Source organism: Aplysia californica, unplaced genomic scaffold (assembly GCF_000002075.1).
Source record: "Aplysia californica isolate F4 #8 unplaced genomic scaffold, AplCal3.0 scaffold00353, whole genome shotgun sequence".
NCBI lineage: Eukaryota > Metazoa > Mollusca > Gastropoda > Aplysiida > Aplysiidae > Aplysia > Aplysia californica.
The window spans coordinates 698,555-709,947 of NW_004797623.1; the positions used below are offsets into that span (position 1 = coordinate 698,555).

Here is an 11,393-nt window from a genome sequence, read left to right on the forward strand (position 1 = left end):
AAGCATAAAAAAGGAGAAGGGGAGATAAGGACGATAGATGTTTGATAGGGAAGAAGAAGCAAACCACACCAGAGCACCTGCCAACCACCCATCGATAGATGTTTGATTAAGAAAGAAGGGGTAAACCACAGCAGAGCATCTGCAAACCTCATACCCTAAAGAGAAAACACAGACAATGTCAAAATGCATTCTGCCCTGCAGGGAATCTCAAACATGAACAATAAACAGCAAATTTACAAAGAAGTAGAAGGCAGACATCTGAGGAAGACATCAACATAATGGTGGTCAAAGAAGTAGAAGACAGACATCTGAGGAACACATCAACATAATGGTGGTCATACTGAAAAACCACAAAGATTTCCACACACAGTGAGAAACAGAAGAAGCGTCAGCATCCTCTAGTCATCCGCAAAATACCCAGACCCTCTTCTACAGAAGAATGGATGGAAAAACGCTCTGTATTCATGCGGAACTGGCAGCCAAACAAACAGCCAACCATCTACTGCAAGCCTGCCCGACCCACAAAGCACTCAAACAGAACTACTGGCCCAACCCTAGGCAAGAAGCCCCAACACTCGACAATAGCCTGGAAGACATGCGACAAACAGCAGCCTTCAAACGAGAGACTGAGATGCCCGTTAAAAGATGAAGGACAAGAATGCTCTTGATTAGGAGTCTTTTCATCTGCACAACAGCTCCACTATGAGACAGAAACCCACCGACAAATACACCTAAAAAATAACTGAAAAGAAACATAAGCATATGGAGGTAATTCACTAAGAAAGGATATGGAGTAAGAAAGGATATGGAGTAATTCACTAAGAAAGGATATGGAGGTAATTCACTACGAAAGGATATGGAGGTAATTCACTAAGAAAGGATATGGAGTAATTCACTACGAAAGGATATGGAGGTAATTCACTACGAAAGGATATGGAGGTAATTCACTAAGAAAGGATATGGAGTAAGAAAGGATATGGAGTAATTCACTAAGAAAGGATATGGAGGTAATTCACTAAGAAAGGATAGGGAGGTAATTCACTACGAAAGGATATGGAGGTAATTCACTACGAAAGGATATGGTGGTAATTCACTAAGAAAGGATATGGAGTAATTCACTACGAAAGGCCGTTGAAGAAAAAAACAGCAGACAAAAGACGGTTTTAGTAAAAGCATTGGTCCACCGGATGTTCTAAATAAATGGTGAAGTGTTATGCACAACACGGGTTCAATAAAAATCCTGAACGTAGCTGGGATCATGTTAATCCTAGACAGGACGCTAGGCTAAGAGTAAAAACATCCAAAGGAAAGATGAGAAAAAGCAGACCTCAATTCAGGTTTGAACCCTAAACATCTACACGTTGGTGGAGTCCTTTTTTTTCTCTTTTGGTAAGAGTTGAATGGCACTTGCAGCACAATTAGGTCATATAAGTGCTGAAGATTAGAGGTGTTACAAGAGGGTAACAAACATAACAAGAAGGAAGACTGAAAAGGACGATAGATGTTTGATAGGAAAGAAGGAGCAAACAAAAACAGAGCACCCATCAACCACCCATCCAATAAGATATCACACTACAGCCGCTGTCTACTAGGTACCCATGATCTCACACTTAATCAACTGACACAAAAAAATATGGAAATGTTTTTTAAAAAGTTTTAGTAAGAGTTTTACATCACTTGCAACACAATAAGGTCTTATAAGTGCCGAAGATTAGATGTATGTAGTATAGGGTTTTACGGCGCTCGCAACTGCTAAGGTCATATGAGCGCGTGAAACACAAGTTGTTTACTTTCGCAAAAGTTCACAGCATGATTGGTTAACTAATTGACTTTAAAATGCTAAAATGTTAAAATATTAAAATTCAGTGTAAATATATTTGTGATTTAAAACAACTCTTATAGGTAACAATAAAATTTTAAAAAAGATTAGAGGTGTTACAAGAGAGTAACAAATATGAAACAGAAGGAGAGATAGATGTTTGATACGAAAGAAAGAGCAAACCACACCGGAGCACCCACCAACCACCCACAAATAAGTAAATGTGGGCACCTCACCTCTCCTAACAACACCCAGCTCGGGTAACTAAAGACAAATTATGATTTGTGTGATAATAGCATAAGCCGAGCCTCTGGAAGAAAGCTAAACCAGAAATTCACAGACAAGAAGGAGGCCTAGTTTTAGTTTTAGAAAGAGTTTTAGTTTAGTTTTAGTAAGAGTTTTACAGCACTTGCAACACAATAAGGTCATATAAGTGCCGAAGATTAGAGGTGTTACAAGTGAGTAACAAACACAAAAAAGGAGGAGGGGAGATAAAGACGACAGATGTTTGACAGGAAAGAAGGAGCAAACCACACCAGAGCACCCGCCAATCACCCACAGAAAGAGTTTTACGGCACTTGCAACACAATAAGGTCATATAGGTGCGAGGTGTTACACAAGAGTAACAAACACAGCAAAGAAGGAGGAGAGACAAGGACGATAGATGTTTGATAGGAAAGAAGGAGAAGACCACACCAGAGCACCCATCCACAATCCACACAAGGAGGCGGACAGCGACAGGGAGCAATATTGGAAAGAACATGATAAACCTGGAAAAAAAATAATTTTTAAATGATGAGCTAGCACCAATGTCACAGAGGAAGGATTTGGGATCATTTTTTCTTATTGAAGCTACAAAAGTCGAAAACTCAACAATTTTCATATTCTTCATAGCATACATGTATCAGAAAGTGGGAAACTCATTTTAAGAAAAAAAACACCATTAGGTTTTCTCAATATTGTTACTTAACTCAACAGCAGTGTGTATTGTAAACCCAAATTAGTCTTTTCACTACACTACTAACAAACATTTGGGACAGTAAAACACAAAAAAAATAATTAAAAAATACTAAACTGAAAATTATAACTTGCAATAATTATTACACCATTACAAAGTGAGCCCATGACGCTGACTAATAACGTATCAGATCTCTCTCCACTCTCAACGGCAAGATGCACAACACTGACGGGACCCTCTGACGTGAGCAAACCAGCGGGGAACTCAGCACAGCACAACATGCACACCGGCTAGAACACGGAGGTTACGGGGGAGAAATCTCACGACGTCCTGTGACGACAGAGAAATGACCAACAACCTCTCTCTCCTCCCGAGTAACTCCCTCTCCTCCCAAGTAAATACAAACTCTGCCACAGTAGCCAAAGCCTTAACTCTCTCTCTCTTTGACTATTACACTGAACCCAAACTACATTCATAAAGAAGATAATTATCGGTCCCATCAATTTTAAAAAATGCCTCAAATTAGCTGAGAATCAGAAATAACCACTCCCGATACAATAATATAAAGGGCCATCTCATGAAAAAATGAAACTATAGACACGTGGTAATACAAGGATGACAACCTGTTCAAAAATTGTAAACAATGATACATCACGCCATTTTTCTTTCTTTCTTTTTTGTTAGAGGAAGGTTGCTCTAAAAATTAATTTAAAAAAAAAAAAAGGAAAAGGAATGACTCTATCAGTGCTTGCAATTTGTTCTACAGGTCATCTCTGCATTACGTGTGACACAGTAACTTCATTTTTCAAGAAGCAGTCCTACCCCCCCCCCCCCCCTCCTCTCGCCCCAAAAGAAGGGACTTGTTTCTCACTCCTACGTTCAATAATATTTTCCGTCTTATACTTCCGGCCCAGACTTACCTATAATTATTCAACTTACTACCATAGAACTCTGAGTGGACATGACTAAATTCATTTAACCCTTCCAGCCCCAGCCATTTTGTGCACTTCCTTACCCCAGTCCCAGCCAACACAGCGGTATTTCAGAGAAACTAGCATGCATTCTAAAAAGTGATCTAGTATCTTTGTAATGAGGTTTAGGTAATAACATAGAACACTGTTCAAAGGTAAATGAACGAATATTATGAAAATTACAGTTTAATTAGGTTCGCTAATTTAGAAAAATGCGCAAAATTGGTACCTCCCGAAACTGAGAATATACGCTCTTGGGAGGTACAAGCTCTGCTGAAAATATACGCGCTTGGGGCTGGAAGGGTTAACCTTGCAGCTGAACATTCATCTTACAAGTGTGTTTGTTTGTTATCAAATAAAGAAAACGAAATTTTATTGCACTATCAAGAACAACTATAACCATGCCTTGAATAGGACATTAAGGAGATAATCACTAACTTAAACTAAACCATTCCAACACTGCTCTATCTAACAGTTGAGACGTATTTCAGAAACCAACATCCAACATTCTACTTATAATTTTTACTACCAGTTGAGATATTTTTGAAAAACCAACACCCTTGATTCTACATGATGATCTGGATAAAAGCCAACGACACTATACTATGAAGCCAAAAAAACATTACAACTAACTGTACTTTAATCCCAGTTGAAAAAAAGAAAATTTGAGGTCAGAAGTGTCAGCTCTCGGACACCAGGTCAGTTACAGTTATCAACACGCTGGTGACGTCACAAGGGAGGAAAACGAGACTGTAGGTACAAAAGAAAGTCAACTCTGATACATGCCAGCTACAAAAAATAAAATTTATTTAAAAAAAAAAAAATTGGGATAAGAAATAAAGTATGCAAAAGCTAAATGGCTAAACCAGAGCCAGAGTGCCGTCCATGCATGTGATTAATGACATGCATGCTGGGTAGTCCTAGCTTCGTCGCAAGAGCACAGTCGACTGAACCTGTCTCCACAAAGCAAAAGAGTCAAATCTCAAAAACCACAACAGAATTTTGCTGGGCTTGAATAATTTCTTTAAGAAAAGCAAAACTACTACGTATTTCTGATAGAATGAAATACCGGTAAACCAACGTGGACACTGAATGCAAAACTTAGAGTCAATATAAACCTATACCCAAAGACAAAAAGCCGCACTTTGGCAGACCACAAGCCAAGCATGGACTTTAAAAATGAAAAATCAACCCAAAATCATATCGTAATCATTTTCTTCAAAGATTCATCTATATAGGTGAAGAAAGACTTGGACCTGAACCAAAGACATTGAAAAATATCTTTTCACAATTGTTTGAATTCAAAAATGTAACAAAACTTGAGCCCTAGCAGGTCCAAGTCGGACTCTAACTCTAGAACAAGAAGAGGTGAAGTGAAAACTTATCATAGGACTACTCGAAGTATCATCTGCAACTCAAAACCTATAGAGAAATGTGAAAAAACAAAAATGGAATTTTAAAAAAAGAAAGAAAATGTGTGCGAGATTTTTAAACAAAAATCTTCTCCAGAACAAAGGACTAACAAAAAAAAATCTTTAAAAGAAAAAAAAAAAAAAAGAAGGAAATCAAACACCCACACCTGTTCCAAGAAGCGAGGCAAACGTTTTGACTGTTTACTTACATAACTGCACCATCTTCACAACAATGTCAATAGGGTGAAACAAGAAGAGGATCAAACAAAAACCACCTGGAACATCTAGCACTCAAACAACATCCACATTTGTCGAGTCCACCGGAAAAAACAGACGTAGTCACAAAATGGAAATCGTGAGGATATCAAACAAGTGCTTGAGTAGACTCATCATAACCTCACTTTAGTTCAATCATTGATTGATTCTTTTAAAAAATTTTTTTTTTTTTGTAGAGGGTTTTACGGCGCTCGCAACTGCATAAGGTCATATGAGCACCAAGGGGTGGGTGTCAACAGAGAAGTCTTTACAGGGAATCAGAGAAAGCAGCAGTTCCCTGTTGTAGATCAGGCAGTTATGAGCGTGACATGATGTATCAGCCCATTTTCAATTCTACTGAGCTTGAACGAGAAAAGCCTCCCCTTTGGGAATGGCCTAAAGACACTACAGTCAGTGGCACCGCACCGGGGGGGTATTATTTTTGTTTCAATTCCTGTTCAGCTGACAAAAAATAATAAACCAACAACCAAACAGAAATGAAGGTATGAGTTTACAAGCTTTTAGAATCCACATCTTCACCATTTCCATTTTGTGACTACACCCGTTTCGCTTTTTGATGTTTTTCTTGTTTTTTTTTGTGTGGACTCTTCATTTGTTGAAAAAAACAAAAGTACATTCCCATCAAGCATGAAATCAAAAGAATAATAAATATTTCCCTAAATAAGCAAACTGATGGTGAGTGCAACTAATAGGGGAAAAAAACAACCAAACAAACAGATGGGATTAGCACTGAGGACATGTGCTTGCAAATAGAGTTAGCATCACCTGGGCTTAAGGGCCAGTCTTCTACAAAGATGAAAAGAAAAAGGTCACAGAGAAACAAAATAATACAATTTTGGTGAAACAATAGCATAATCTGAACTCTGTCCCGTAAACTATAGTGGTTGTCCTACATTACTTTTACCCCCACCTGAAGACAGCATATTAGTTAAAACTAAGATATAAATCACTCTAACACTAGTGTTTCAAATACCAAAAAAAATCTATAAGACTGGTGTGTACACCCTTTTATGCTTCTCTTGAAAACTTAACTACCAATTTTAATGACATAACTCATATCATTACTGAACCATTCATAACTAATTAGAGACAAAAAACAGACTTGCCAAACCCCTCAGATCTGTTTTGCATATAGGAAGTAAAAACCAAATCGGAAAGTTTCGCTTACTGGGCTTTTAATTGCAATGTTCAGAGGCTGAAAATCCACATTTGTTGTGTATTTCCACTAGATTTTTTTTTACAGCAATAGAGAACGGGTTGGCAAGCCTACAAAAAGACTCCAAACATTTCACCTAGAAAGCTCCTCAGATTTCTCTCAGTACCAAACTGTGTACACTCACAGAATAAATTTGAAAAACCAAAAGGTAGAAGGGGGAGGGGGGGGGAGAGAGTAGGAGGAAAATGTAACTAAAAGAACGCAACACCGAGACACTTGTCTTCAGCACTGCCCCCAGCAGGTCACGACCCCTCTGGCTGCAGCTGCTCTCCACAGCCGTACAGACAAACAGTCAAAAGCAGGCACTAATGAAATAAGAACTCGCCCGTTCAGTCTAACTATTCACACGGAGAGAAAGAAGAACTCGCCCGTTCAGTCTAACTATTCACACGGAGAGAAAGAAGTTGTAATTACCCGAGCTGGTGATTGGTTGCTGAGGTTTTCCATCCGACTCCTGCAAAAAAGGAAAACAAACAAGGTTGTCATACTTTTCCGAGCTTCTCTCGGAGGGGAGGCGGCAAACAGAGAAAAAGCAACCCCCAGTAAAATTCCCTTCAAACTTGAGATAACCTCATATTCAACAAAAAGTGTGCCTACAAGTTATCGCTATCGTCATTCGCAATCGGTTCCGAGGCACTTCTGTGATCGTCGGAGGATTTAAAGAAAGCACAGTTATATTAAGGAGTCTAAAGTCACTGCAATTTAATTTAAAGATTTTCAGTAGTTTCATTTAGATCGAATATTGGGAAAGTTCGTCTTCTAAGACGCCATTGTAAAGAAGTGGTGGTTCCTTTCACAAGCAGTGGGCACTGATTCCACAATAATTTGACGATCGATTCTTTTGAGTCCACCCCCTCATGATGAGTTTTAAAAGTATACTTTACTAGCTGGGTACCCGTTTGACGAAAGGACTCAAAAGAACCGATCGTCGGAACCGGTTGCGAATGATGATAGCGATAACTTGTAAGCACAGAGGTTAGTCTACATTGACTATGAAAATTAATACAAAGATTATTGGCCTCACTCCTTTCACTGTTTTGAAAATATGATAGCAAAGACATAGGGAACAAACACACTAACAATGTCATCACTCAGATGCGGCCCCAATGTGATTTTTTGTCATACTTTTATTAAATACTCGGGAAGAAGATGACATATTATTTCCAAATTTTTTGTCACTCTATGCGAGGAATTGGGAATGAGGGTTGTGTCCTGCCCCCCAGAACAGCCTGGCGGGGATCTAGAGTAAGCGCCAAACAAACTTAACACTAAGACTAATACGCACATCATCTCCTACACCAGAACATCATCGCCAACATAAATAATCATCATCATGATCACATCACACGTACCATTACCGTCACCATCATCATCATTACCAACTTAACAATCATACTATTCCCTTTTTTCTTGTTTTTCTAGAAAACAACAATTTGCAAAATGTCAATACATTCTTACGTAACCAACAAATATGGGTACCAAAATCAGGACACGGGATAACCCCCCCCCCCAAAAAAACAAAACAAAAACAAACAAACTGTGCACTCTTTAAAAGATTCTTTGTTTGTTTTTGTAAAGTGTTTTACGGCACTCACAACTGCATAAGGTCATATGAGCGCGCGGGACACACCTAATTTTTTCAGTTGGTAGGAAATTTTGAATTTTGCGCGGGTGGCGGCCGAAGCCTACTCTTATCGATTTTAGACCACCAAGGGATCTTTAACGTGCGCAACTTGCACACGGGCCCTCCGAAATTTTTCGCCCTTGTCCGAGATTCTGAACCACCATTAATGTTTTCAAAATAAAAAATTAAGCGGTTTGTAAGTTTTAGGTGACCAAAGAGACGAACTGTCACAAATATAATGTATATAGATTGTGTGTTTAAACTGTGTATCTGAGCAGACAACCCAAGCTTACCGCTCCTCCATGGGTGGCCAGCCACTGCTCCATCTCATCATAATCCGAATCTTTTTCCTGGAGCTGAGAAACAAACAGAAGAAAATAGAAATTACGAATGATTGGAAAATAACAATGTTTTAAAAAAAAATATTGTTACAAATAATCTAACTTTCAGTTCACATTAGTCAATAAGTTACTTCTGGTTCTTAGATCTTTGCCCAACATTTGAAGATTTACGCCTAAGTCAGAAGCCAAAAACCAAAAAAAAAAAAAAAAAGAATTCCTAAATCATACCTTATACAGGGCTGCCAACCCACTAGTTAATGTTTTAGTAATCAGCAAATTTTTAAAAACTTAGTAATCTGGCTTTCAAATTGGTAATAAGATGACCATGGATTGTCTTTTTCCCTGGGGTGTCAAGGACAAGGAATGTGGTCAAGCAAGTGTAAATGTAACGTAACCAAAGGGATGATGAAAACAGGTCTTGGCAGGCTGGTCATTGTCAGGTTAAGGAGAAAAAAAAAATGGAACAGGGCGGAGGGAAAGGGGGGGGGGGGGGGGGGGGGGTTACTGGACTGGTTGCAAAAACAAACAAAACCTTTGGAACTACGGAATATGTCACAAGCCTTCAATCTTGATTGTGCATAAGCAACAGCACTAAGCCAAAATGGAAGTAATTTTACTTTGTAAAACAAAAGTGAGCTTTGAAAGGCAGCACATGCTACTAAAATGTTTAGTAGGAGTTTGGCTGCACTTGCAAATTCATAAAGTTATATGAGGGCAAATAGTACTAAAAGAGTTTAGTTTTAGACAGAGGTTTACGGCACTTGCAACACAAATAGGTCATATATATAAGTGCTGAAAATAAGAAGTGTTACTAGAGAGTAACATGCAAAGAGAAGGAGGAGAGATATAAGGACGATAGATGATTAATAGGAAAGAAGGAGAAAAACCAAACCAGAGCACCTGCCAACCACCCACCAATACTAAAGGATGTCAACTAAATTTCTATGAAATGATAGATAACAACAGTGAGTGGAATGAAGAATACATGAAAACACTTTTGTTTGATTTAGTAAGAGTATTACGGCACTTGCAACAAAATAAGGTCATATAAGTGCCGAAGATTAGAGGTGTTACAAGGGAGTAACAAACACTAAAAAGAAGGAGGAGAGATTAGGATGATAAATGTTTTATAGGAAAGAAGAAGCAAACCACACCAGAGCACCCACCAACCACCCACTTTTGTTGTCTCAGAAACCATGGGTTTCCACAGACCAGAGGAATACAATCACATCATCACTGTTGGCAGCACAGAGCTACAGAAACCAGAATATCTAACATCACATCCAAAACATTGACAAAAGAAAGAATGCGATACGACAATCTACTAACAGAAATGACTACTGCCAGAAAGAATGGAAGAATATTGACAAGCTGAAACGAAAAGTCGGCGAACATACACACACAAAAACAAAACAAACAAAAAATAAACATAAGAAAAAAAATTTTAAATACAAAAATTAGCAAAATAAAATATGAAGCATGGAGGGCCTCAGAAAATGTTACATACAATTCAGCTGAGCGTTAGCCACCAACAACCACTATTAGCCGTCATTAAGTGACAGCAATATATGGACACCCAGAAGATTATAACAAAACAAACATTATTAACATATCCAAGTAGAAAAAAAAAACCATGCACACAGAGATATCAAGGTCCTAATGTGTTATTTTTCTTTTTCTAAAGTTGGAAAAAAAAAACCCCATGCACACAGAGACATCGAGGTCCTAATGTGTTATTTTTCTTTTTCTAAAGTTGGAAAAAAAAAACCCATGCACACAGAGACATCGAGGTCCTAATGTGTTATTTTTCTTTTTCTAAAGTTGAAAAAAAACCCCATGCACGCAGAGACATCGAGGTCCTAGTGTGTTTTTTTCTTTTTCTACAGCAAAGAAATAGAGAGAAAAGTGGTGTTACGGTAGGACGCTTAATTTACACAAACATCTCCAGGTTCTTTGCCACCATGCACAGCAAAAAAAATGGTTTAATTTTCTACATATATCAGTCAGTGCTGTACTTCATAGCCCTATATATATATATGCAAATCAGCAAAAACACCATATCCCTTCTATGTCAAATTTACTTAGGGATAATATGTTAACGACACAAAACCAAAAGATGTGATGTCTAGAAGGTGCTCGCATCATGCAGGAGTCATTACTATCAAAACAAACAAAAAATAAACGAAGCTTTACATAAAAAAAGTCTCAAGACAATCGAACTGTGCAGATAAAATTAAATTAACACAAGTGTGAGACAGTAGCTAGACAGGAACACCAGCAAAATATGGTGAGGTTACAGCTGATTACACAAAAAGGCCATTCTGCGAGACGAGGGTACCTTTAGAGTGTCTTCATCTGTAATCTGTGTAGAAATAATGCACAGAAGGTTAAGTAATATTCAAACCATATCTTATGACATTATGTTTTTCTCCAAGAGATCAGTGTTCAGATTCTGACAAAAGCTAAGAATTAACTCATTCCATGCCAAAGTCAATTCCACTTAATAATAATAAATACCATTTGTATAGCGCATGTCCCTACTCGAAAGCTCATAGAGCTTTACACAATATTCCATGTCAGGCAATTGTTTGTCTGGCCCATAGTGCTATAAGCGAGCTCACTTAGACGACTATCATTATTTTGTTCATGTTTTATCAAATGTCATACCATATGTGAGGCATCGTAGTGAAATCAGAGGCTCGTCAAAATAACTAAATCGAGAACATCGGCATTCCTCCCCCCCATCATAATCCGAATCTTTTTCCTGGAGCTGAGA

At 38.2% G+C, this 11,393-nt stretch overlaps 1 protein-coding gene across 6 annotated transcripts in view; it reads right to left on the bottom strand.

Annotated features, from left to right (window-relative positions):
- The window catches only part of LOC101846012 (TOM1-like protein 2), a 40,249-nt gene that overhangs the window by 5,029 nt on the left and 23,827 nt on the right, over positions 1–11,393 (bottom strand). For 3 of the 6 annotated variants that reach the window (XM_013085187.2, XM_005102995.2, XM_013085185.2), the window contains 4 exons: positions 10,956–10,979; positions 8,570–8,632; positions 7,067–7,106; positions 6,202–6,222 (listed from right to left, as the gene is read on the bottom strand). In XM_013085187.2, the coding sequence (XP_012940641.1) occupies positions 6,202–6,222; positions 7,067–7,106; positions 8,570–8,632; positions 10,956–10,979 (148 nt within the window). The remainder of the gene's footprint in view (positions 1–6,201; positions 6,223–7,066; positions 7,107–8,569; positions 8,633–10,955; positions 10,980–11,393) is intronic. The other 3 variants (XM_013085186.2, XM_035970983.1, XM_005102996.2) reach the window with 2 other exon arrangements.